The 25,570-nt window shown below is 40.4% G+C and overlaps 1 protein-coding gene across 5 annotated transcripts in view; it reads right to left on the bottom strand.

The window, feature by feature from the left end:
- Nucleotides 1-23,398, bottom strand: part of wwp2 (WW domain containing E3 ubiquitin protein ligase 2) — a 196,403-nt gene extending 173,005 nt beyond the window's left edge. The window contains exons 1-3 of one of the 5 annotated variants that reach the window (XM_063067105.1): nucleotides 23,333-23,387; nucleotides 19,448-19,575; nucleotides 12,409-12,492 (exon numbers count right to left, since the gene is read on the bottom strand). In XM_063067105.1, the coding sequence (XP_062923175.1) occupies nucleotides 12,409-12,478 (70 nt within the window). In that variant the 5' untranslated portion in view covers nucleotides 12,479-12,492; nucleotides 19,448-19,575; nucleotides 23,333-23,387. Of the gene's footprint in view, nucleotides 1-12,408; nucleotides 12,493-19,447; nucleotides 19,576-23,262 lie in introns of those variants that run through there. The other 4 variants (XM_063067104.1, XM_063067102.1, XM_063067103.1 and 1 more) reach the window with 4 other exon arrangements.
- Nucleotides 23,399-25,570: the final 2,172 nt, after the last annotated feature.

Raw genomic sequence — 25,570 nt, 5'->3', positions numbered from 1 at the left:
AGAACTGTGTGATAGAAAAATGCGCAAGGCTCAGCAGTCAAGCCAGCCTTCCACATCAGCCACAGCAGACGACAAACCTCGACCTTCGACATCGAGGCGGGCAGAGATAGAAGAAGATGAGCTGCCTGCTCTAATGGAAACAGGCAACCAGATGTCACCCCAGTGTCCCACTACCCCAACCCCCAGGCCACGGACAGATACTGATTCGCGGAGAATGCAAAGGTAGCTGGGAGGCACACAGCACATCTTTAAGAAAAAAGTCGAAATAAACATGCTGATTAATTAGGTGCCGCCGACATGTAATTGTCGGCCCAGATCAGAGACGACGCAATCGGAAATCGGCACTGATCTGGGCCGACAATTACAGGCGGCACCTAATTAATTAGCATGTTTGTTTCGGCTTTTTTCTTAAAGATGTGCTGTGTACCTCCCAGCTACAGCTGGACCCCTGCGGTCTTCGCGGCAATGTATTGCTCAGTGGCCTGGAGGGTAGGGGGCCACTGCACCACCCCAGCCTGCGACGACTCAGTCTAACACACCATTATCAGTGTGCTCGCTGTCTTCCCAATTCCCGTGATACTACACTGTACATACATTATTTCTACTTTATATAGGCTGTGTATTTTTACATGTTATTTGGTATGAATTGGCAGCTTCATAGCTTAAAGGTTACTAGAGAGTGTTCTTGCCAACAGCGTATCCGTGAGATTTTTTGCCGATGGCGCTTGCGTGAGATTTTCACTACAGAGAACAGTTCAGGCAATGATTGTGGAAAAGTATTTCTACTTTATATAGGCTGTGTATTTCTCATATCATTCCTGCTTTTATTATATGTTACTGTTAATGTAGGTTTTATGTGTTATTTGGCATGATTTGGTAGGTTATTTTTGGGTCTGCGAACGCTCACAAAATTTTCCCGTAAAAATAAATGGTAACTGCTTCTTCGCTTTACGACATTTCGGCTTACGAACCGTTTCATAGGAACACTCTACCTTCGGATGGCGGGGGAAACCTGTGTTCCTTTTGTGAAGACAGCTTTAGTTACTCTAATAAACCCTGTTTTTGGTTATCTTTTTGTTCTTTAGAAACTTTCAGCACATCATTGGATTTTATTGTATTTGGCGGTACTTTTTTCATGCGTATTTCCCTTTTAAATCGTTTCCTACACTTCCTTCACTCATCCAGACATTCTACAATGTTAAGCTCTGTGCCTTACATAACTTCCCCATTCTTCTCCTTATCGTTCACTCTTTGCACGGGATCATCAGTCTCTTTGTGGGAATGGGTTTACACTGAACCTCTCTCATAACAAAGAACGATCTACCTACAAGTAGCTGTTTCCAATGCACATTTCGCAAATTGCTTTTCAGTCTGGTAAGACTGGCCTGTGCCCAACTTCAAACCTTTACCTTTATTTCCTTTGTCATTTTTCCAAATATAATTGAATTACTGTAGCTACTACAAAAATGTTCTACCCACAGACACTCCTTTCAACTTTCCAATTCTATTCCCCAAAACTAAATTCAGAACTGCCTCCCTTCTTTTTAGGCTTGCTACATACAGAATATAGAACTTAGAACTGTACAGCACAGAAACAGGTCCTTTGGCCACTTACATCTATGAAAACACAATGCCAAATCAAACTACATCTCTTCTGCCTATACATGATCAATATCCCTCCACTCCAAGCATATTCATGTGTCTAACACCCTCTTAAACATCACTATTTTATTCTTCCTATGGTATAATGCAACTAAGAAATTCTGTGCCTTTGATGCATTTACAATTACCATATCTCAGAAATCCAAGATTCTATCATCCTCTTCGGGTTGCTCAGATGTGTAAAGTACACTTCCAAATGTATGATTGTTATTTATTTTCCCTTTAAGCTTAACCATACAGTTTCAGTTGATGATCTTTCTAATAAGTCATCCTTTCTCATAACATCTCATAAGACCATAGACCATAAGTTATAGGAGCAGAAGTAGGCCATTCAGCCCATTGAGTCTGCTCCACCATTCAATCATGGGCTGATCCAATTCTTCCAGTCATCCCCACTCCCCTGCCTTCTCTCCATACCCTTTGATGCCCTGGCTAATCAAGAACCTATCTATCCCTGCCTCAAATGCACCCAATGACTTGGCCTCCACAGCTGCTCATGGGAAAAAATTCCACAGATTTACCACCCTCTGACTAAAGTAATTTCTCTGCATCTCTTTTCTAAATGGACGTCCTTCAATCCTGAAGTCGTGCTCTCTTGTCCTGGACTCCCCTACCACGGGAAATAACTTTGCCATATCAAATCTGTTCAGGCCTTTTTACATTCGGAATGTTTCTATGAGATCCCCCCCCCCCCCCATTCTCCTGAACTCCAGGGAATACAGCCCAAGAGCTGCCAGACGTTCCTCATACGGTAACTCTTTCATTCCTGGAATCATTCTCATGAATCTTCTCTGAACCCTCTCCAATGTCAGTACATCATTTCTAAAATAAGGAGCCCAAAACTGCACACAATACTCCAAGTGTGGTCCTTCCTTCTTTAAATTTCCCTAAAAGATATTACACCATTTTTCACTTCTAAGGGAAATTATGCAATGCTCCAAGTGCTTAACACAGCAAAAGATCTGAAGTGAGAACAATAAAGACTGTAATATTGATGTGACTCGGACACCGTTGTAGATTGAACAACCTCGTTTATTCACCAGACTTCCATTTTTTCAAACTCTTTTCCACGTCCTGACGTCATACGCACTCTGACGCTACAAATACTCACACAATACGTTACATCCCCCTTCTCAAGATTTTGTTTTACAACACTGTGAATTACCAAAACAATGCCTCTAGGTATGCCCTTCTTACAGTGCAACAACCATGACATAAACTAAAAAAATCTTACTTTCTTGTACCGTATTCTGCATTGTATCTTACAATACTAACAGCAGTGTATTACCTTTTACTAACATAGACTAATAAACCTTTTAGTTCACACCTTGGAACTTATAACATGTGTGACTTTGCCTCAAACTGTGTGAGACTGTATGTATGTCTAGTCTCTGTATCTAGCTGGAAGTTTGACCTGTCTCCCAGACCGTGTGTGATACAACTGTGACTGTGCTTGTCCTTCATCCGTGTCAGTCTCTCGAGTGTCCTCTGTGTTTTTGGGGTCTGCATCACTCTTGGTGTCGTTTGTTTCCGTGTCTGTATCTGTGGAAATGTCCTGTGCATCTGTACATGGAAACTCCCTCTCGCCTGTCTTCAGCAGATGCTTCCTGTTCCTCCTGTAGATTCTTCCATCTGGCATGCGAACTATGAAGGATCTTGGTTGCTGATGTCTGTTCACAACCACAGCTGGTTGCCAAGTGTCTCCTCTCTGTATTCTGACATTTTCACCTGTATGCAGATCTGGCAACTGTCATGTATGTCTGTCATAGTCGCTCTTTTGCTTTATTTGCTTGTCATGTACTTGAGCATTACCTTCAGGAGTCAGTAGAGTTGTGGATGTTGGCAGTCTGGACTTCAGACGACGTCCCATCAACAGCTGCGCAGGAGAGAACCCCTCACCCTCAATCGGTGTGTTTTGGTATTCAAGCAGAGCAATGTAAGGGTCACCGTTGCTGCTTTGTGCCTTCTTGAGCATGTTCTTGACAGTTTGTACAGTTCTCTCTGCTTGTCCATTAGACTGAGCGTGCCCTGGACTGGAAGTAACATGTTGAAATTACCAGCTTTCTGAGAACCCTCTGAACTCACCACTGGCATACTGTGGACCATTGTCACTAACGACAATATCAGGAATCCCATGTCTTGCGAATGTCGACTTTGTTGCGGTAATGACACCTCAACTGGACGTGTCACTTAACTTGGTGATCTCCGGATATTTTGAATAGTTGTCCACACAAAGCAGATATTCTGTACCATTGTAGTGAATGAGATCTGTGCCAATCTTCTCCCATGGTCTTCCTGGTAGTGGGTGGGGAAACAGAGGCTCTCTTGGATTGCTGTTTTTGTTTTCATTACAGACAGCACACTGAGACACAATGTCTTCTATCTGAGTTGACATGCCTGGCCAATAGAGAATGTCCCTTGCTCTTTCTTTACATTTCACTATCCCCAGGTGTGACTCATGAATTCTGCTGAGCATTTCCTGTCTCATTTGGTTTGGTACGATGAGTTTTGCCATTTTAAATATTAGTCCTGATGCATAGCTGATTTCCTCTTTAAATGTCCAGTATTTCTGCACTTCCTTTGGAACATCTTTCCTTTCTGCTGGCCATCCATTCATTGTAATGTCTCTTAGCATTTGCATTTCAGGATCATCTGCAGTCGCTTTCCTGAACATATTCAACTTCTCCTCAGAGATGGGTAGCTGAGGTGTGACCCAGTTGACCTCCAGCTCTCTTCCTAGCAACTCTTCCTTTTGCTCTTTGAGGTAAGCACGGCTCAAAGCATCAGCGATGTACAGTTCTTTTCCTGGCTTATGGGTGACTGTGAGAGTGTACCTCTGTAGCCTGAGAAGCATCCTTTGCAGCCTCATAGGACTTGGTGGAGTGGCTTTTTGAAGATGCTCTCAAGTGGCTTGTGATCACTCTCAACCTGAATTTCTTTGCCATATACATATTGGTGGAACTTCTCACACCCATATAAACTATGGCAAGTAATTCCTTCTCGATTTGAGCATATCGGCATTGGCAGTCCGTAAGTGCTCGTGATCCATACGCCACAGGCCTCCCATCCTGCAGTATAACAACTCCTATTCCTTCCGAGCTGGCATCCACAGACATCGTCACTGGTTATTGACATCATAGAACTTCAGTACTGGTGCATTGGTAACCAACTGCTTCAATGTATCAAAACATTTCTTTTGTTCGTCTTCCCAATGCCATTCAGTGTTGCTCTCTAGTAGCTTTCGGAGTGGAGTGCTGACCTCTGATAAGTTGGTAATGAATTTGGCAAGATACTGTATCATGCCCATGAACCACAATAGTTCTTGCTTGTCTTTGGGTGGTGGTAGCTGTACCACAGCTCTGACCTTGTCATCATCTGGTTTTAGCCCATCAGCACTGAGTACATGACCTATATATTTGATCTCTGTAGTTCTGATCTTACATTTACTTTTGTTCAGTTTTAGGTTGTACTCACGTGCTCTCTCCAGGAGCTTCCTCAGTCTCTGATCATGTTCCTCAATTGTATCACCCCATATCAGCAAATCATCAGTGATGTTGACCACCCCATCCAGGTCTTCAATCATTTGCGCCACGGACCTCTGGAATACCTCTGATGCAGAAGAAATCCCAGAAGGTAGACGCAGGAAACGATATCTCCCTATGGGCGTGTTGAAAGTGCATAATTTGGAAATTTCTTCATCCAGCTTGATCTGCCAGAAGCCTTGATTTGCGTCTAATACTGAAAAGTATTTTGCATTAGGCATGCGGGAGACAACCCAACCTCTTCAACCGTGAGCAGCGGATAGTGCTCTCTTTTGATGGCTTGGTTGAGATCTTGTGGATCCATGCAAATCCTCATCTTTTTTCCCTGACCACTGTCACCATACTATTCACCCAGTCGGTCGGTTCTATTTGTCTTGTTATGACTCCCATCTGCTCCATTCTGTGTAGCTCCTCCACTACTCGATCCCTGAGAGCTACTGGAATCTTTCTTGGGGCATGCACAACTGGTGCAATAGTTGGAAGGGGAAGGGGAATAGAGAAGGGGGATGAAATTGTAAAATTAATCTCTTGTTTCAGTTCCCCGATTTTCATAATTTTCTTCCTACAAATAACCCTTCTCACTGATAAAACGTAGGGTCTGCGTTTCAAGCATATGATATTGCTGAAGAAGCGCGACTTTTTTTTACACTAAAGTAAATACAGATACGGTATCAGTCCACACAGTCATAGAGCTCTCTTTAGTTCCTTGATGTCTGCAGCCATGTTTCCTCCCTTCTCTCTCAAACATTGACTAAAGAGTAACTGGGGTTATTCCGGCAAACGAAATGTGCAACCAACTGTCCATTACCAAGCATCAGCAACAAACCAACACCCAATGCCAACCACCATTGCCATACTAAAGGAAATTGAACCATCACTGCTGAAGTCAGCAGGAGATGGCTGAGTGTAACTGTGAAAGAGTAGTCCCAAACCCATTCCTTAACTATAGCTGTAAACAGCAGACCGCTGATGAAATATGTCAATTCCATTGACAGCAGGTTCACTAGGTACTTTGAGCTGGATGTTGAAGCTGGAGTTTTAAAGTCAAATGGAATCAACCCATCGAATGAATCAAGACCAAATGCTCCAAAGCAGACACTTGCAAACAGGTAGTAGACTGTGTAGAATACCAGCAAACAGAGCAGCAAGTTCCGCAGGATAGTCTTTGTTCCAAGGACTCTGTCTCTGAAGGCCATTTAAAGAGCTAAAGAATTCTGAATTGCGCTGAGACTTATTCCTTCTCGTTCTTTTGGCTTCACGGTCCTCGGCCGAAGGAGAGAAACAGTGCTGACCACAGGACGAGTTGACAGCAGAGGAGTTAATTCTGGATATCACCAACCCCAACAACCGCAGATCCCAAACTGTGTAGCTTGCCAGTAGAATTTAGCGAAGGACAAAATAGCACAGAAAACCTCTCTCTGTTTTCACCATCAATGTCTGAATTCAAATAACAGTTGCTTAGTCGTTATGATGTACCTGACAGAGAGAATGCAAGATCCGGAATTAGAATGCTCTATTATGATGTCACAATAGTATCCAATGGGCAGATAGAATGTTTCTGGAATAAGTAATTATTTTTAAACATATTGTTATTTCATTTGTTACTATGCACTTCTGAAAGCTGTCATACTTTACTGCCTTCTATTTGACTTATACATTGCTACTATTTTTTTCCCCAACTCACCTGAATTAACAGCACCTGCCTGTTGTAATATTGAAGTGACTCGGACACCGCTGTAGATTGAACAACCTCGTTTATTCATCAGACTTCCATTTTTTTAAACCCTTTTCCACATCCTGACGTCATACGCACTCTGACGCTACGAATACTCACACAATACATTACTAAGACCACAATCTCTGGCTATACACTCATACTGACCACAATGCTCCATGGAGGCAAATTAGTTTAATATTTTCAGCTGAAGAGAAAAAAAAAATCAGTGCATTGTTCAATTCTTCTCTGCTATGAATAATAACTGACTAGAACCAGAACTTCATGGTCTATCCCACAGGATCTCATTACTGATTTAAGAAGTCGTTTTCAGATATATTCAAGGGAAAAATTTACTGCGTGCAGTGGTCCCAAGCAGCAACAGAATAAATGATTTGTTAACCTAATTGGGTGGTAGCTGCTGAAAAGGGACTGCTGACCAGAATAAAAGAAAACTCTTGTTTTCTCCAACAGAAAAGCGCAATGCAAGAACTAATAGCCTAAATCCTAGGAGTATACAAACATATCAGATGAGCTGAAACTCCTAAACTTAGGGAGATTTTTTGAGTAATTCAAATACAAATTCAATACCACTGTGATGATTTGGATATTGCAGACAGCAGAGAAAGGAAAAAGCTTGGAATTAAGCTTGAAACGAGAAACCCGCAAAACACAATGAATCGTTCTCTATGTTAGCATGACTTTGTACATAGCGCCATCTATGGAGATCATAGTGTCAAGGATCATCGCAGAGTTTTCACTGATGGCAATGCACAAAAGGAGAGAAAAAATCAGACACATAAATGTGATTTAAGGGAAAAGATTCCAGAACATTTTGAAAGAATATTCAATTTTAAATGTTATTCTGAAATGAGCCCCTATTCTTTCAGGACTACAAACGGGTCAGCAGTACTTGTAACACACACCCAAAATGCTGGACGAACTCAGCAAGCAAGGCAGCTATGGTAAAGAGTAAACAGTCAACACTTCGGGCCGAGACCCCTCTTCAGGTCACCTGAAATGTTGAATCCTGAAGAAGGGTCTCAGCCTGAAATGTTGACTGTTTACTCTTTTCCATGGACACTGACTGGCCTGCTGAGTTTGTCCAGCATTTTGTGTGGGTTGCCTTGAATTTCCAGCACCTGCAGATTTTCTCAGTTGTAAATTTACTCACTTTTTAAAAAATCAGTACAGGCCCAACCGCTCACGATGTACTGACCTTTTAACCTCCCTCAAATATAATCCTCCATTTTTCTTCATAAAGTTGAAAAAAAATCACCTCACATTACTGATTCAATGATGACTGTATTGGTAAAGATCACAATACTGCAACTTGGAAGAACAGCAGGATGCCACTAGCACAAACCTCAAGAGTCTACAGGTTTTTTTTAATGCCATGGACCCCTACCTTTAACCAAGGTGTTCATGGACCCCAAGTTGGGAACCCCTGCTCTAGACCTATGTAATACATCATATATGCAAACTTCATAAGATAATACTTTTCATTGTTATATTGATACAGATTTCAACCCTCTCTTTCTTTTTATATACATTATTAAGAGTCTGGGTGCTTTAGGTCTAGGTAAGGGGCAAGGATTTTGACACAGCAGTGAAGTGTGTGACTGCAGTGCATAGCTACTTGATCACTTCCACTTGGTAGGGTCCGTAGACTCTAAGGATTCTGTGAAGAATCGTTGATTTGGTTGCTGCATTTTGGTTTCATGGGTTCTGAGATTACCGTCTTTGGACCAATGGGGGAAACTATAAAATCTTCAACACAGGTTTCACAGAGTTCCTGATGAGGAATGTTTTCCACTGGGTTTCAGCATAATCCCAATGCAGAGACTCCAGATTCTCATAAAAAATGATCATTCTTCACTTTGAATAATCATGGAAGAGGAATTCCCATGAGTCAGTGGAAATGGTGCATTCTTTTAAGGAAGCTTTGAGTGTACCCTTGTATTTTTTTTCTACTCCCCACCTCGTAAACTTCTTACCTAATAAAACTCAGAAGAGTTTAGGTCAGGCATCTGAATGGTATGGTCTTCCCAGTTAACAAATTGAGTACAACTAGCATCTCAATCCTGGAGACAATGTCCTGGAAACAGATACCAATGATAGTTTGCTTTGGACAATTCTACAGAGACAGGCTCTGCAGCATCTTTCCAGTGCCTGCTATAAGTATTGCAGGTCTCAGAAGCGCATAATAGGGCAGGAATTACTGCTGCCTATTAAACTTTGTTTCTGGTCTGAAGAATTCACCTTTGTCTTCAACATGCTACACAACCTTTTGTTGACTGAGGAAACATTGCTTCAAAGTCAAGACCTCAGACCTGGCACAAAACTGATAGTACACTTTACAGCCTCAATTTCCAGATGGCAGTTGGAGTGGATGCTTAAAGTGGTAGATGAATAGGCAGTTGAGTAGATTGTTTTGGTCTGAATGGTGCCTTGACTTTTGACTGCAGCTGTAATAACATTCAATCAAATGAAAGGTTTCCTGCACATTCTGCATTTACGCTATGTTAATAATGGAGAGGCATCAGGGAATCAGAAGGCAAACTAGTAACTGATGATTATCCACCTTCTGACATGCTTTAAAGACAAAGTTTCTACGCAGTTTGTCCAGGTAAAATTCTTGCCAAAATAAAAGCCAGGATGTTTATTCGGAACTTTGTAATGGTGAACATCATATATTAGATTCTTTCCTTTCCTTAAAAGTTGATTTTTAATGTGGAGTAGATAACACTGGCAACCTCAGTATTCATTACTAGTCCTCACTTCTCAAGGTACTGTACCTCCTGAAACAGTGGATTCTTTATTCAAAGATATTCGTAGTGTGCTGTTGAGCAGGGTGTTCCAGATTTAGATCTAGCAAGTATGATGAAACTGATTTGTTTTCACACCATGATAGTGTGACTTGAAGGGAAACATTCCAATATCCTGTCGTGCTTGAAGTGCTGTTTGAACATTCATTCTATTCCATTACAATTCTGGATACTTTATCACTGGCAAAGGGTTTTGGAGTGTGGGATGGGGCAGTAGCTGGTTGTCAGAAAATCAGCCACATCTCATCAGACAGCCAAACTCTGACTTGATCTTGTAGCTACAGTATTTATGTGATTTGTTGACTGTGATCCCCAGGATGCCAGTGGGAGAAAGAGGCGGGGGGGGGGGTCATTGTGTGAGTGTAGCCATGGCAAATATACTGGAGTTATGAAATCATAGGTAATAAATATTAACTAAAATGAAAACCAGTCATCAGGAAATAAAAACTGCTCACAACTTCAACATAGAGGCTCACAAGCAGACCCCTTGGTTAATGTTAGGGATCTAAAAGAGGTTGGGAAGCCCCACAGACACTTTAATGTTGTTGAAACCAAATCATTGGGTGTGGGATATTCTTATTTCTATTTCTATACTATTGAAACAATGCAAAACAACACAGTAGATGAATGTTCATATTCATGAGTTGTCATTGAAATTTTCAGGTTGAGATCAGGAAAGACATTATGCGTCCACCTTCTGTATTATTACATTGTTAAAGATATATCCCTGCCACTTATTGCACAGTTCAGCACAGCTCTGTTTCGTCACTTAATATTCTGGCCAACTATATACTCAGGGAGCCATCCCTCAACACTATAGGAGGTATTTTCTGGGTGTCTGGGAGTTTGTGCTTAGAAGTTCTTGAACCAGTCACCAGTACTGAGTATCCAAAATGATTCTGTTAGCTGGGACATGCTACCATTGTAAATATGAAATTCTGCCAAGTTACCTGCAATGTTAAACTTAAGTACGTGATTACAGACATTGAAACTGTAGTTAATTGATTATTGTCATCTCAGTGTTTAAGATGTCTAAAACATTATGTCAGGACAGGAAAACTACATTCTCTCCAGAAGATCTGATGTGTTGAATTAAGATTTTTATATTACCAGCTTCAGTGCCTGTCTGGTGAGTTAGTCAGTCACAACAGAAGGTAGGAAGGTGTTCCACAACAGTAAAACTATTCCTCCACCATTAATAAAATGCTGCTGGAACACAGCAGGCCAGACAGCATCCATAGGAAGAAGCAGTCGACGTTTCAAGCCGAGACCCTTCGTCAGGATGAGGGTCTTGGCCCGAAACGTTGACTGTGCTTCTTCCTATGGATGCTGTCTGGCCTGCTGCATTCCACCGGCATTTTGTGTGTGTTGCTTGAATTTCCAGCATCTACAGATTTCCTCGTGTTTGCCTCCACCATCAACATCACCCTCACCTGCATCTCTGCCTTTTCACACACGTCTGCCCTCACCCCATCCTCCCACCACTCCACCAGGGATAAGGTTCCCTTTGTCCTCACCTATCACCCCATCAGCCTCCGTGTCCAGCACATAATTCTCTGTAACTTCCACCATCTCCAACAGGACCCCACCACCAAGCATATCTTTCGCTCCCACCCCCCCACTCAACTTTCCACTTTCCACAGGGATCACTCCCTACGTGATTCCCTTGCCCATTCATCCCTCACTGATCTCCCTCCTGGCACTTATCCTTGCAACAGAACAGGTGCTACACTGTCCCTACAACTCCTCCCTCACTGCCATTCAGGGTCCCAAACAGTCCTTCCAGGTAAGGTGACACTTCACCTTGGCATCACCTACTGTATCTGGTGCTCCGGGAGTGGCCTCCTTTATATCGGTGAGACCCATCGGAAATTGGGAGTCCGCTTCGCCGAGCACCCCCAGAAAAAGTGGGACCTCAAATGACCACCCATTTCAATTCTACTTCCCATTCGCACATGTCAGTCCATGGCCTCCTCCACTGCCACGATGAGACCACACTCAGGTTGGAGGAGCAACACTTTATATTTCATCTGGGTAGCCTCCAACCTGAGGGCATGAATATCGATTGTGTGAACTTCTGGTAATTTCTCCCCCCCCTCCCCCCCCGCTTCATCTTCTTCATTCCCCATTCCCATTTCCCTCTCTCACCTTATCTCCTTACCTGCCCGTCATCTCTTCACTTCATCCTTCCCCCTCTCCCAGTTTCACCTATCACCTACTACCTTGTACTTCTTCCTCTCCTCCCCCACCTTCTTACTCTGACTTCTCCCCTTCCTTTCCAGTCCTGATGAAAGGTCTCGGCCCAGAATGTCAACTGTTTACTCTTTTCCATAGGTGCCGCCTGGCCTGCTGAGTTCCTCCAGCATTTTGTGGGTACTACTTTGGCTCCAACATCTGAAGATTTTCTCGTTTGTGATTTGACTGTCAATCTGTACGGCAATCTTAAGGAATCTATGGATATGGACCCCAAGATCCCTCTGTTCCTCCACACTGCTATTAACCTTGTACTCTGCTATTAACCTTGTACTCTGCCTTCAAGTTCAACTTACCTAAGTGCATCATTTTGATACATTAGCTGAAATTACTAAATTGATTCATTAGTTATGCCACCCCAAAATTGTTATCCAAGTCAAAGTTAGTAAATAACCAATTCTGGACTTACTTTTTAAGTTCAATTGCGACTTTTCCAATGCTTGATCACCTCCAGTATTATTAGAACTGGCAGTTGCCATGACATCACACCACTCTGGAAAGAAACAAACGTTTACCAAACACATTAAAGTACAAATTATTTTTGCAAATATATGCATTTTTTGTTATAAAAATTACGTAACATACCTCAAAAGTTCTATCCAGATATACAATCTCATTACATTTACAGTCAATTCCTACATAATTATTTTCACTTGCTGCAAGATGAAGCATTTATGTGATAACTATCCCAATGCCTTGAAAAGGATATGAAAAGTGTTCCATAAATATAAGCATCTCTCAAAACTATTTACAAATCTCTGTCAGTTCCTATCCCACTTCTAAAGATAAATACATTCAGTCTTGGTCATAAATTTCAAAATAAGCATGTTTACCATTCTACTGTTATATTACAAGTATACAAAGAATTGTTATTTTAACTAAATGACAATTCATCTACAAGTGCTCCTGGCTGTTATGCATACAATAAAAGGACTACAAACAGGTCCAAAACAGGTGATAATTGAATACAAAATAATTTCCACCACATTCAATTCATTTCTGTCACGTAACCCCTTTTTGCAAAGTCACATTTAAGGAGCCCTGCATGTATCAGTGGTGCTGAGGCTGAGATGGTTGAGAGCTTCAGGTTCCTTGGACTAATCCATCACTAATAGTTTGTCCTGGTCCAACCATGTAGATGCTGTGGCCAAGAAAGCATACAAGAGTGTCTGCTTCCTCAGAAGGCTAAGGAAATTTGGCATGCCCCATTGACCTCACCAATTTTTATGGAAGACATCCTTTGACCCGCACCAATTTTTAAATCAAAGGTGTCCTATCCAGTTGCATCACAGCTTGGTATGGCAGCTGTTCTGCCCAAGACTGCATTAAAAAATGCAGAGTTGTGGACACAGCTCAATCCATCACAATACCAGCTTCCCCTCTGTCTACACTTCCCTCTTCCTCATGAAAGCAACCAGCATAATCAAAGGCCTCTCCCACCTGGTCTTCTCTTTTCTCCCCATTTCCTTCTGACAGAAAATAAAAAAAACTTGAAAAAATACAACATCAGGCTCAAGGGCTACTTCCATCCCATTTTTGTAAGACACTTGAATAAACCTCTTGTACAATAAAGATGAAATCTTGATCTCTCAATTATCGTGTCATAACCCTTCCACTTCAGTTATACCTGCAATGCAATTTCTCTGTAATTGTAACATATTCTAAAATGACATTGCTTTTCCTTTTGTACTACTTCCTTTTGTTTTGAAATGATTTGCATGAAAAATGCAAAACAAAATTTTTCAATGTGTCTCAGTATATGTGACAATAATAAACCAATTTCCAATGTATTATTAATTATAAACCAGGTAAAACTCAGGTAACTAAGAAAATTGTTTTACTTTTCAATTAATCCCGGTTAGCCCAATGTAAAACTGATGGGGAACTCTACGCTCGTGCAGTGATTACTCATGGAATTAGTAAAACTGGATTATCAATTATTGATCAGTTAAACAAAACAAATCATGGTCAACACTGACAAACTTAATTACTAGATGAAACAAATAAATCAATAAATGCAGACAATGCATTTGACGTTTCTGGTCTGCTTCTCAAATATAGAATTACAAGTTAGATGTCACATAAAGAGGTGACGTGAGGTGGCATGAGGTGAAGTGATGGACATCACTGTATGGGGTTGGGTAGGGGTGAAGGAAACCATTGAAAAGTATTGTCAACCTGAACAATTGCACCAGCTAAGGCAATCGGTTTCTGAAAATGTTCAAAACATCTGGTGATACTTTTAGTAGAATTATGTCCATACAGAAAGAAACAGCAGCAATTTGCCAGCAATTGGCATTGGATCTGCCTAGAAGGGCAAGTCCAGCTCCATTCCGAGATGTATAACATTCTGATTTATCAGTAGTTCAATGTTCCCACAAAATTACTGTGTAAGACTCCAGTTATTCCCTACTCAACACCAGCAGTTCATCACCATCTTCTTAAGGGTAATTAATGAGCTTACTGTCCAGCTGCAGCAATTTACTGCCAGTATAATTTGGATGGAAACTTGGCTCAGCATTATTAACTCACAACGGAATGGGCACATTATTAAGCGAAGTTGAATACTATCACTAGATGATAACGCAGAAGCTACTTAAGTTAATTTTGCACAGATAATGCTCTACAAAAGTTTGGGTGGCAAAGAGATTGGTTATCCAAGACAGTGATTTTCACTTCTCTATTAAGCAACAACTATCTGATGGCATGCCAAACCACTTCAGTACCCTACTTTAACATGGGACTCACTAGTAATGGAAAAAATGCTGCCAAACAGTCTACTTGATTAAAAATTGGCAACATGCTTACAAGGTTTTCCCAATGCAAAACTAATTTTATTATATCACACACAATGCAGTTTAAGAATTTTTTTAAAAAATACCCTTTGCTTCCTGGCGCTGAGCGATCTATTTCATATTTTCAGTATTTTTCATCTTATGATACTCTTCCATTTTTTAAATCTTGATACCATCTTTGAAATTATATTTGATTTCAGAACACATGCTTGGATCAGTTGGTCGACCTCTCAGCACTATAAAATTCCAACATTCAAACCCTTTTTTGGGTTGGTAAGTTGAGTAGGTATTTCAGTGCATTACTGAGAAGGCTGAGTAGTACCATCACGTGGAATGTACCAGAAGTGAGGTCATATCTGTTTATACTGCTGAACGCATCATAGAATCTTCTGAAAAAAAAGTTCTAAGTCCACCCAGTATTTTCTTCTGCCTTCAAACAAGAGAATTAGAAGAGAAACAAGATCCAGTTTCCTTAAACTGAAATGTACAGTGCCTCTTTGTAAATTAGGAATTACCTAAAATCTCAAGTCAATTTGCCGTCCTATGTGGTATAACAGTTTGACACACACAGGCAAGAGCGTTGAAACCTTATGACATCACAAGGTACATATGTCATCTGCAGGTTTACCTAACTAACTGCACAAATCAAATGTAGATTACCCAAAAGATTCTACCTCAGGAACAAATTAATAAAATTATTTATTTTGATACTCCAGAAAATTAGCTTCCCTTTACAAGCAAGTAATAAAGCATTCCACAGAGTGAATCTTTCATGAGGAACATAACCTGTACTTTCTTATAGCACCTTCTGGCAACTTTAACTTCAAATTTTTCATCCTGTGCTTTGAAAAACTCCAGGATGCAAAGTATTCCCAATACCAAAGTAGCTAAATACTGATGGTCAGACACATTTGAAAGTAAAGAAACATATTAAGACAGTCAAATACAATAATTTAAAGCATTCAATAAAGAGTGGAACACTTTATTTTTCTCCATAGACTTCATGACCCTATTTAGATGAACAGTGTGACCATTTCTGGTCAGGAACATTATTCCTGGTGCATCAGATCATTTCTTCAATATGTCAACTTTCCCCTACTGGACAGCGACAAAGCATACAGACAAATGTTAACATCATGAAACTGCTTTGAAAGTTGACCCCATCAAAATAAATCTTACCTCAGAAATATTATCAAGATGGCATAGAATTATTTTGTTTATTAGCATTATTCTCTGAATTAATATTGCCAAAATTAAATTGTGGCCATTCTTATCATTACTGCTTACAGGACTTGCCACAGCAAAATAATTGCCAGGTGAACATACAAAGCAGTGAAGCAACCACTAGAATACTTTGCTGCTTTTATAATGTAAAGTTAGTTAGTGATTAATTGATAAATATATGTAAGTTTGCTCTATCCTACTCCAAAACTTATGAACTTAATGATCAATGCATTTTTAAAGTCTGATTCCTAATAATTACTGGCTACTTCACAGTCTACAGTTTAAATTGAATTTTGAAAAAAAAATTTGGTTTCAGTTGAGTCACAACTAAATTCATGTTCTAAGTATACTTAACCATGCAGTACTTCACATAATTATTTGAAACATTATCATTTTTACTATCAAGTTATTCTGGAGTAATTTCAGGCGGCACATTTTGGACAGCAATTATTCACCTTTTTCAGGTTTCTGCTATTAAATAGATGATTACTTTCCGTTTAAAGTATTTATAGGGCACCTTTAAAACACAAGCTGTGACTCATTTTCCCAGAACACAATGTTTGCTATCTGCCTCCCTGATGCTCCAAACTTATCCTCTAATGCAACAAACTCAATCAACTTGCAGTAATGAGCAAAACATTGCTTGAAACTGTGAGGGTAACTATTTGGTGTTCCAGTGTACAATACATAATGATATGTTTGTTCTTTCACAATTATGTCTGTCGGCAGTGCTCATGCCTCAGGATCAGAAAGCACAGATCCAAGTCCCTGCTGGGAGATCTAATCAAGAGGTTTTTTTTTTCATCTTTAAAGTCCTAATTTGAATTCCAATCTTATCCCACATTATCAAAAAGGTTCAACAAAAATATTGTGACAATTTGTTAATTCCTTAAAATTATGGGGGACATTTTTTTATGAGAAATTGGCAAATAGAATACTGAGTCAAACAATCAAGAATAAAAATCGAGAAGTAATATTCTTATCATCCCCATGTCTTTCATGTATGTTACAGATAACTATCAGGCACATATTGTGGCTTAGAATAATAGTAAATAATCTTAAAATCCTTAACCAAGAGATCCTTCTGATTCCAAAATTGGAGTTCCCAAATTCATCACATATCTGATACACAACAATTCAAGAATGTTCTTCCGGTCAAGATGGTGCCAAGCTATGGTCTCCAACAAGGTCATAACTTAACAAAGTTGATTTTGTTTAGGTTCATAGGAATGGTTTTGGGGCCAGAGAAGGGAGTTATGGGTCAGACTAGGCTTTAAGGACATGGCTGAGGAGAGTTAAGGGTCAGGTTGGAGTTAACCCTCCGCTCTACATTTGAAGGCCAGAGACAACATGTACAAGGATACATGGATGGATGCTGGGCCAGTAAATGCTGTGGATAACGGCCAGCGAGGACGAGGGCGATGCCTTCCCCTCCTCCCACAACAAGGCAAGGCCAGGCGGGATCAGAAGTCTGTGTGAGCAGGTCATGAGAGCCAGTGATCCCTTAGTTACACAGGTCAGGAGTCTAAAGTTCAAGGCCTAGAGTTCAGGGTCTCATAAGCCGTGAGTCCTGGGGTCGAATAAAAAGATCAAAGCCCAAAGGTCAATCTGAAATTTAGAAGTCGTGGCCTTATGGGCAAAGGCCTGGGTCTACAAGCCTGCGAGTCCACTGGAGAAGTCAGTGGCCCAAAGTCTGCAAAGCCAAAGGATGCCAGTGGCCTGGAAGCAGCCAGTTCTTGGGTTAAAGGACTGCGTGTGTGTGTGTGCGTGTGTGCGTGTGCGTGTGTCTGTGTGTCTGTGCGTGCGCGTGTCTGTGCGTGCGTGCGTGCGCGTGTGTGTGTGTGCGTGTGCGTACGTGCGTGTCTGTGTGTGTGTGTGTGTGTGTGTGTCTGTGTGTGTGTGTGTGTGTGTGTGTCTGTGTGTGTGTGTGTGTTGATAGATATGAGGGAGGGGAGGGAAAGAGGTGTTTTGCTGTTGTTCTACTGAACATTATGGGCATGCTATGTCAGTGCTGGAATGCGTGGCAACACTTACAGACTGCCACCAGCACACCCCTGGGTTGTGTTGGTTAAATTTGACGGCATGTTTCGATGTACATGTGATAAATAAACTAATCAGTTTAAATTCTAAATCTTCTGTTTCTGGGGTTTATTAATCTTAAACAATGAAAAATTAAGTTGCTAAGAATTCTCTCAAGAATAGTAAATTTTTTGTTTGGATAGTCTTTCAAAGTTCCTTCAAACTTTCTGAGTCTGCCAAGGTTTGCAGGGAACCCATGCACACAGCTTGAAAACAACAGATCTAATTAAATTGATCATTCCAACTGTCACAAGGGCTTCTCAGCTCAAGTGTGCTTCTGAAAATATCTATCATACATTCAGAGATAACAGTCTCACAGGTTAAATAATGACTGTTTATTCCTCTCCTGGCTTGTTGACTTTCTCCAGTATTTAGTGAGTGTTGCTCAAGATTTCCAGCACCTGCAGAATCTCTTATAGTTACCATTCATACATTTCTTCTCATTAGAAAGTATTTTACAATGAGCATAAATTACAGAAATAACTAGGGAACAAAACAAAAGCTGCAAGCTCACGCCATTCATTTCTCTGCCTTAATTAGGAAAAGTAAAGTCTCAACATTTTGACATTATGCGGATAGATGTGATAATCTTTAGTTTTCTGAGGTTGTAATTAGCAGAACAGATCAAAGGAACCAGTGGGTGAGTTCTTACTGGACTTTCAGTGTGCCTTAAAAATTATACCATGCAAGAGATTGTCAAACAAAATTAAGAGTATAAAAAATAGACAAACGAGAGAAGTCCAATCACAAACAAGAGAAAATCTGCAGATGCTGGAAATCCAAGCAACACACACAAATGCTAGAGGAACTCAGTAGGCCAGGCAGCATCTAGGACTATCCTGCCAAAGGGTTTCAAGCCCGAAACGTCGACAGTACTCTTTTCTTAGATGCTGCCTGGCCTGCTGAGTTCCTCACCAGCATTTTGTGTGTGTTAAACAGGAGAAGGATTCAGCCAAAGATCGCAGTTCATCCAATCTTACCCTCAATATCACTCTCCAGCTGTTTCCCCAAATCCAGACTTATGAAAAGTTATAAAAGTGAGAAAAGACATGGCAGATGCCCTGTAGCAGAGTTAAATATCAGCTTGTTCACTTTGGATCCAAAAAGAAAAAGACAGATTGTTACCTGAGTGAAATATTAGAAAAGAGGAGATACAATGAGACCTGGCTGTCCTTGTACACCAGTCATTGATAACAAGGATTCGGGTATAAAGCAAGCAGTTAGGAAGACCAGGGTTATTGGCCTTGGTTGCAAGAGAATTTCAGTAGAGAGTAAAGGTGACCTGCTGCAGATGTAGAGGGCCTTAGAGAGATCTAATTGGGAGCTGTGTGTGTAACTTTGGTTCCATACCTGAGCACGGATGTCCTTGTCATGAAGGTAGCACAATGATGATTTATAGAGGAGAAACAAGAAGTTGTACAGACTGGTATCGAGAACAACAATCAACCTGACGGAGGATTTAGTGGGTCCAGCAGTGTCTGTAGAAGGAAAGGAACTTTTGAAGATTTACTGAACCTGAGTAATTCTTCTTCACAGAAGTGAAGACCAATTCTTTAAATACATTCAAGAAGGTAGATGTATTTCTTAAGGCTGGAAAAGATTACAGAATATAAGGAAATACTTGAACAGGGAACTGAAGTGGATGATCACCATGATCATGCTGAATTGCAGACTCAGGCATATTCTTGTTCCTACTTTATACGTTTCTCCTTTACAGTTTAAATGTCTGCCAGTCTCCATCTTGAATATATTAAATGACTCTGCTTCACATCTCTCCAAGGTACAGAATTCCAAAGATTCACCAAATCTTCTGAGAGATAAAATTCCTCCCCATCTCTGTCTTATACAGGTGGTCCCTCATTCTGAAATTATGTCCCTTAGTTTTAGATAACCCCATTTAGACAAAGCATCTTTTCAGCATCCAAATAAGAAAATCAAGGAAGTACAGATACTGAAATTAAAAAAAAACAACAGCAGATGCAAGGAACGCCCAGCAGATCAAGCAGTATCTGTGGAATGAGAGAGTTAATATATCAGATTGAAGACCCATCAAAACAGGGAAAAAGAGGAAACCAAAGATTCATTTCACAGATTTTAAACTTCTTGATTGAGTTTTTCTCTCCAACTGCCCTCATTGAACCATTAGTTCATCAACAGCTTATGGCCAGAACAATCTTGGCCACAACCTATCCAAAACAGTTCTTTGGTTTCATCCATCCCTCATCCCCTTTGCAACTTAGCCAAACTTGTTTTCTCCCTTTCCTAGTGCTAATGAACTTGCATCAAAAGCTTTCTACTTCTATATTCCCCCCAACCAATTTCCCCCGGGATCAATAAAGTATGACTATGACTACAACTATGACTATATTCCATAAAGCTTGGATTAAAGACTCATTAATTTCTGATGGCAATCCAAAATTGTTTCCCCTTCATCAACTTTGTTTAGTCCAAAATTCCCTTTCATGGTGACTTTGCTTGACTATCTTGTGAAATTTTAAATGTCCTGGTTTAACTTTCTTAATCATGCAGCTCTGTAATTTCCCCAATGATGAAAGTTAAGCTCAGTAGCTCCTAACATCCTGCTTCCTATCTCCCTTCTTGCTTTAATTATGGAGTTATATTTGTAATTTTCTAATCCTCCAGGACTTCCAGGGAATTTTTATATACTACAGCTACTGCATCCACTTCCTTTTGAGCCTTGGGCCAAGAAGTCTTGACAGCATTAAGCCGCATTAGTTTAACTTACCATGTACTTTTTTTTTCTCTAGCAACAAAGACTTTATATTCCTCACTTCTTTTATCCCCTTAATTATCTTCCATTATTATTTTTAGATCTATCCTCCAGAATGAGATGGTTGGTTAATGGAGAGAAAATAGAGGGGAAGAATAGTCATTTTCAAGTTGGGAGGTTGCAATTAATGAGGTGCCAAGTAGATAAGTGGTGAGGCTCCAATAAAGATTAGGCTTATTTGTCACATTTACCTCAATACACACAGAGAAATGTGTTGTTTGCGCCATCATTCGCCATGTGCTGGGGGCAGCCCACAAGTGTTGCTACACTTCCGGCACCAACATAATATGCCCACAACTCACTAACCCTAACCATATGTCGCTGGAATGCGACAGGAAACTGGAGCACTTGGAGAACAGACAAACTCCTTACAGACAGTGACAGGAATCGAATCCTGATCAGTGATCGCCGGTGCCGTAAAGCGACTGCCTTAAATCACTATGCCACCATGGCATGACCTCTGAAATTAATTTGAAAGGCGTAACACATATATCCGAGTTTAAATGATGATAACCAGGCAGGAGACAAACCATAAAGCCAGAGAAGCCTCTTGGGAATAGAGAAAGACGAGGGAAATCAGTCAGAATGTGACTATCACAAAAGGATTTGATCACAAGAATAAAGAAGTGTTGCTGGCTGTCCATCATATGCCGTGATAACAGCAAAACCTATGCGGGAGAGTTTTTAAAAAGTGGAAAAGCTGTTGCACTGGGACAGTCCACTCTCGGCCTCAGAGGCCTGGGTCCAGTGGTACAAGTAATCATCACAAACTGGGGTCCTCCTTGTTTGCAGTGGATACCTATGACTACCTCCATGCCTCATCATGCCCTTCACTCTCCACGAAGCATTCCAGAGCCGCCTTCGTGGCTGCCCGACCTCACTGATCTCATCCGCCCAGTCCACTGGAGCAGATTTCACATGCTAGGGCAGGCATATTTCACTGAGGTCATGAGGCCTGCTGGTGTTGGCAACCCTCGCTTGCTTTAGCCCACCTGCATTCCAGTATGTGCTGCTACTGCATGCAAACAGCAAATAAATGCTACAGCAATTATAAGGGACATTGGTAACACCAATCCAGGAAATATTATGCAGCAGGCTGTTCTCCACATACAAGGAACCATACACTTGTGATACAGAGAATGGAATGAAGAACGGGCACCAGGTTGTTTCCTGGCATGGTTACGTGGGTAGGTGGGAGGGAAATTGTCCTTAACACTGGAGGTTAAGCAAGGTACCTTCTGAAGTTCAAATAATGAAGGATAATCTTATTAAAATATCCTGGAAAATGTTTTTACAACACCTTACAGGACAGTTGTCCAGTCACTAGAGTTATATATAGTGTCACAGTCTCGAAAATTCAGCAATGAGATGGGGAAAATTCTTCATCCAAAGAATAGCAAATCTTTTAACTTCTCTACCAAAGCAGTCCGTGAGTTCAGTTTATAGAAGGCCGTGATCATTAGTACATTTAAAGAAAGACTTATGTGGATCAAACATGATCTTAATGATGGAGTAGATACAAGGGACTAAATGGCCTATTCTCACTTCTGTTTCTTGTAGTTTTAATAGCTATAGGTCTACAGATCTCCTTCAATAAGCTTTGCTAATTTTAAGCAGCCATGTTCTTACCTTCAAAAAAAATCAGAAGCTTTAGAAAATTCATCAGACCTGAGAAGAACTTTTTGCTACACCTGAATATCCAATTGTATTTTCCCTAGCTCCTCCAAGGAAGGACAACTGAAACTTAAAACTTGTTTAGAGAAAGAAATGAAACTACATAAGAGATTCGGTTTTCATGCATTTGTACATCGCTCAATTCCAGGCAATATATTTGGTCCTACAATTAGGAAATCAAAGTTACACACATCTCTTGTTTCTGAGGGAATTCAAGATCTTGAGGATTAATTGGGTCCTCGGCTATGAAGAGAACCGAAGGAGAAACTGAAGATTTTGAAAATCAGATCAAGACCATACTGAGTTAAGTAGAGCATTGCTGTTGCGCAGTAGTGTGCTCAAAATATTTTAAACCAAAGGATATATGACGACTGTAGAAAATCATTAAAAGGATTCCAATAAATGTTGTAATCTGCACTCTAGACACTGGAATTTTCAGCCACTGTGTCATTTAATGATAGGTTAATTAAGAATTAACTAGAAAACAGAACGTGGAAGTAACCAGAATTCCCGAATACACCACCCTCATATGCAAGTTAAAAGTTCAGGAAACACGGAGATGACTGACTGACTGGACACTGTTTCTACATACACACACCTAACAGAAACGCGATTGTTATTGTTTTATCACAGATTGCTGATCTCTCACTCACTCAAACAGACGCGTGCCCAAATCTACTGCCTACCTAAAAGTACATACCCTGTGAAAAATAAATTAACTGATTGTGTGCCAAGGTCCAAACTGCCACCAGCTTCAATTAATTTTTCACCTCAATTGGAAAGACCCTCCGATCTTCCTTCAGCTGTCGCTTCCACTTCCGCCTCCTCCAATACCGTCATGCGAAACAGTCAGCTGACCGGAAGTACTGCCGTGGCGTAGTGACAGTGCGGGCGCTCGTAAGGACTGAGGCGGAGAAGTTTAATTGTGACTTTATGTTAATTTGGGGAGCGTTAAATCTCACTAGTTTGGAATGAAGCTTTCCCCTCTACTTATTTTAAATGTAACAGATATTGACGTTCCCTATATTTGCAACATAATATAAACAAAGTTAATTTTGAAATCACCTTATACACGTCTTTGGGTTGAGTTAACGCGTTTCTTAGTTGAATTGCTTTGGAAGTGCAGGCTCTATTACATTGACAACATATCAGCAAAAGAGAAATCTGGTTTCTCGCCGATGATTAACAGAGCTGAAGTATATTGGTCAATCTGTCCAGAAGCCTTTAAATTGTGAAGTTTTGTCAGGTACTATTGATCAATTGGAAACAGTAAAATAATAGGATGCAAATACATTTCTATTCGTTTAGGTCCCCAAATCAGAAGACAAATGTTTGTCAGATTTTAGTAATATTGGTTGTGATAAGAATGTTGATAAAGGCATCAGAAGACTTTGATGATCTTCATCAGTGGAATTCTTGACATTCACCTTTTTAATGCGATTTGGTCTTCGTTAGGATTCTGGTTAAGATGGTAGTAGAAATATTCATTTGTGGACAGTTCATCACTCAAAACATTCTGTAAAAGTTATTACTTTCTAGGATAGATGAGGAAATTAAATCTCCCTCATATTAGAATAAATTTATTATGTGCCTGTCAACAGTCATAATCTGAGTTACTTCCAGTCGTAATCTCACTTTGGAAAGTGAATAATGTAGATTAAGGGAAAATGCAAGTGCGAACTTGTAAAAAATAGTCTTCCCATTTACAATCTACCACATGTTTGCAATGATCTTTCTGATGATCATAGGTCATCGACCTGAAACATTGACTTCGTTCATCTCTGTGTGGCCTGCTATGTACAGTGGATTCTGGTTAATTGGGTCATCTGTTAATTGGGGCAGCTGTTTATTTGGGACAACACAAATAACAAAAACTAATAGAGAAAATAGCCGGGATTCCCTTCATTTATTTGGGATGCTGTGCCACTTAATGGGGACAGGAGACCTTCTGAACATTTTCTAACTAGCATCAGTCATGTGCACTTACTTGGCCGCTAAACAGTACACTGTGCTTCATGCAAACAGTTTTAAAATAGAATCAGTTTTGTGTGTCAATTTTTGTCACTGTTAGTTGGTGAGAAATAAGAAGTAAGACAATTCAGAACCGTTTTGTTCACTATGGTTTCAAGCATTACCATCTTCCAGTAACAAATAGTGCCACAAAATGTGACTCTTCGCGTGCAGTTCCAATAGGAATCATCAGATATTCCCGTTTGGTACTGCAGCTGAAATCCACAGTCACAGCCACGGGTTCTTCAGTAAACAGCATCTTTTCAAGATGTTTAAAAAATCTATCCACACTCAAAATCGACAAACCTCAGATGGCAGACTCAGGTTGCAAGTGCAATTCCCCTTTAAGAAAATAAAGTGGGGTTGCTGTGCCTGTCTAGAGATGTGATTCAAACACAGATGCCTTAGATTTCCACTCACAACCATTCTGATGGCAAATGTACAGTCTCTGGGAACTAATTGAAAACTTCAGAGCAAGATTGCTGTAGCAGAGGGACATCAGGGACTGCCATGTACTCTCCTTTACAGAAACGTGGCTGGAAGTAAAAATTAAACAATTTCACTGCTTCAAAAAGTTAGGAGCTATGAAGAATTTGAAGGTATTGACAATCATCTTGAATGCTGGAATTAAAATGAAGACTTGAAGGATGCAATTGGTGACAACAATGTAGAAAGGCAGTCCATTACCTGTACTAAGTGTCTGCACTAATTTTGTTCATTTACAGTAAAAAAAAACGTGACAGCGTACAGTAGAAGAATTCCTCTGTCATTAACTATTAGAAACACAGTTTTATAGTATTATACTAGTATTAGTAGTCTTCTAATTTGTTCTGTATTTCTTTTAATCCCAAATTTATTACACAATTTGTCTTTTATATATGATTTTAATCATTCCATGGCACTTTGGCTAATTGGAGCAGCCACTTAATTGAGCCAAAGTATACCTGTTCCAGTGTGTCCCAACTAACCAAAATCCACTGCAATTACAAACTTTAGTG

This window comes from Mobula hypostoma, chromosome 14 (genome assembly GCF_963921235.1).
Source record: "Mobula hypostoma chromosome 14, sMobHyp1.1, whole genome shotgun sequence".
Lineage (NCBI taxonomy): Eukaryota > Metazoa > Chordata > Chondrichthyes > Myliobatiformes > Myliobatidae > Mobula > Mobula hypostoma.
Note: the sequence above shows the minus strand (reverse complement) of the source record. Positions and strands in the feature narration are given on the sequence as shown.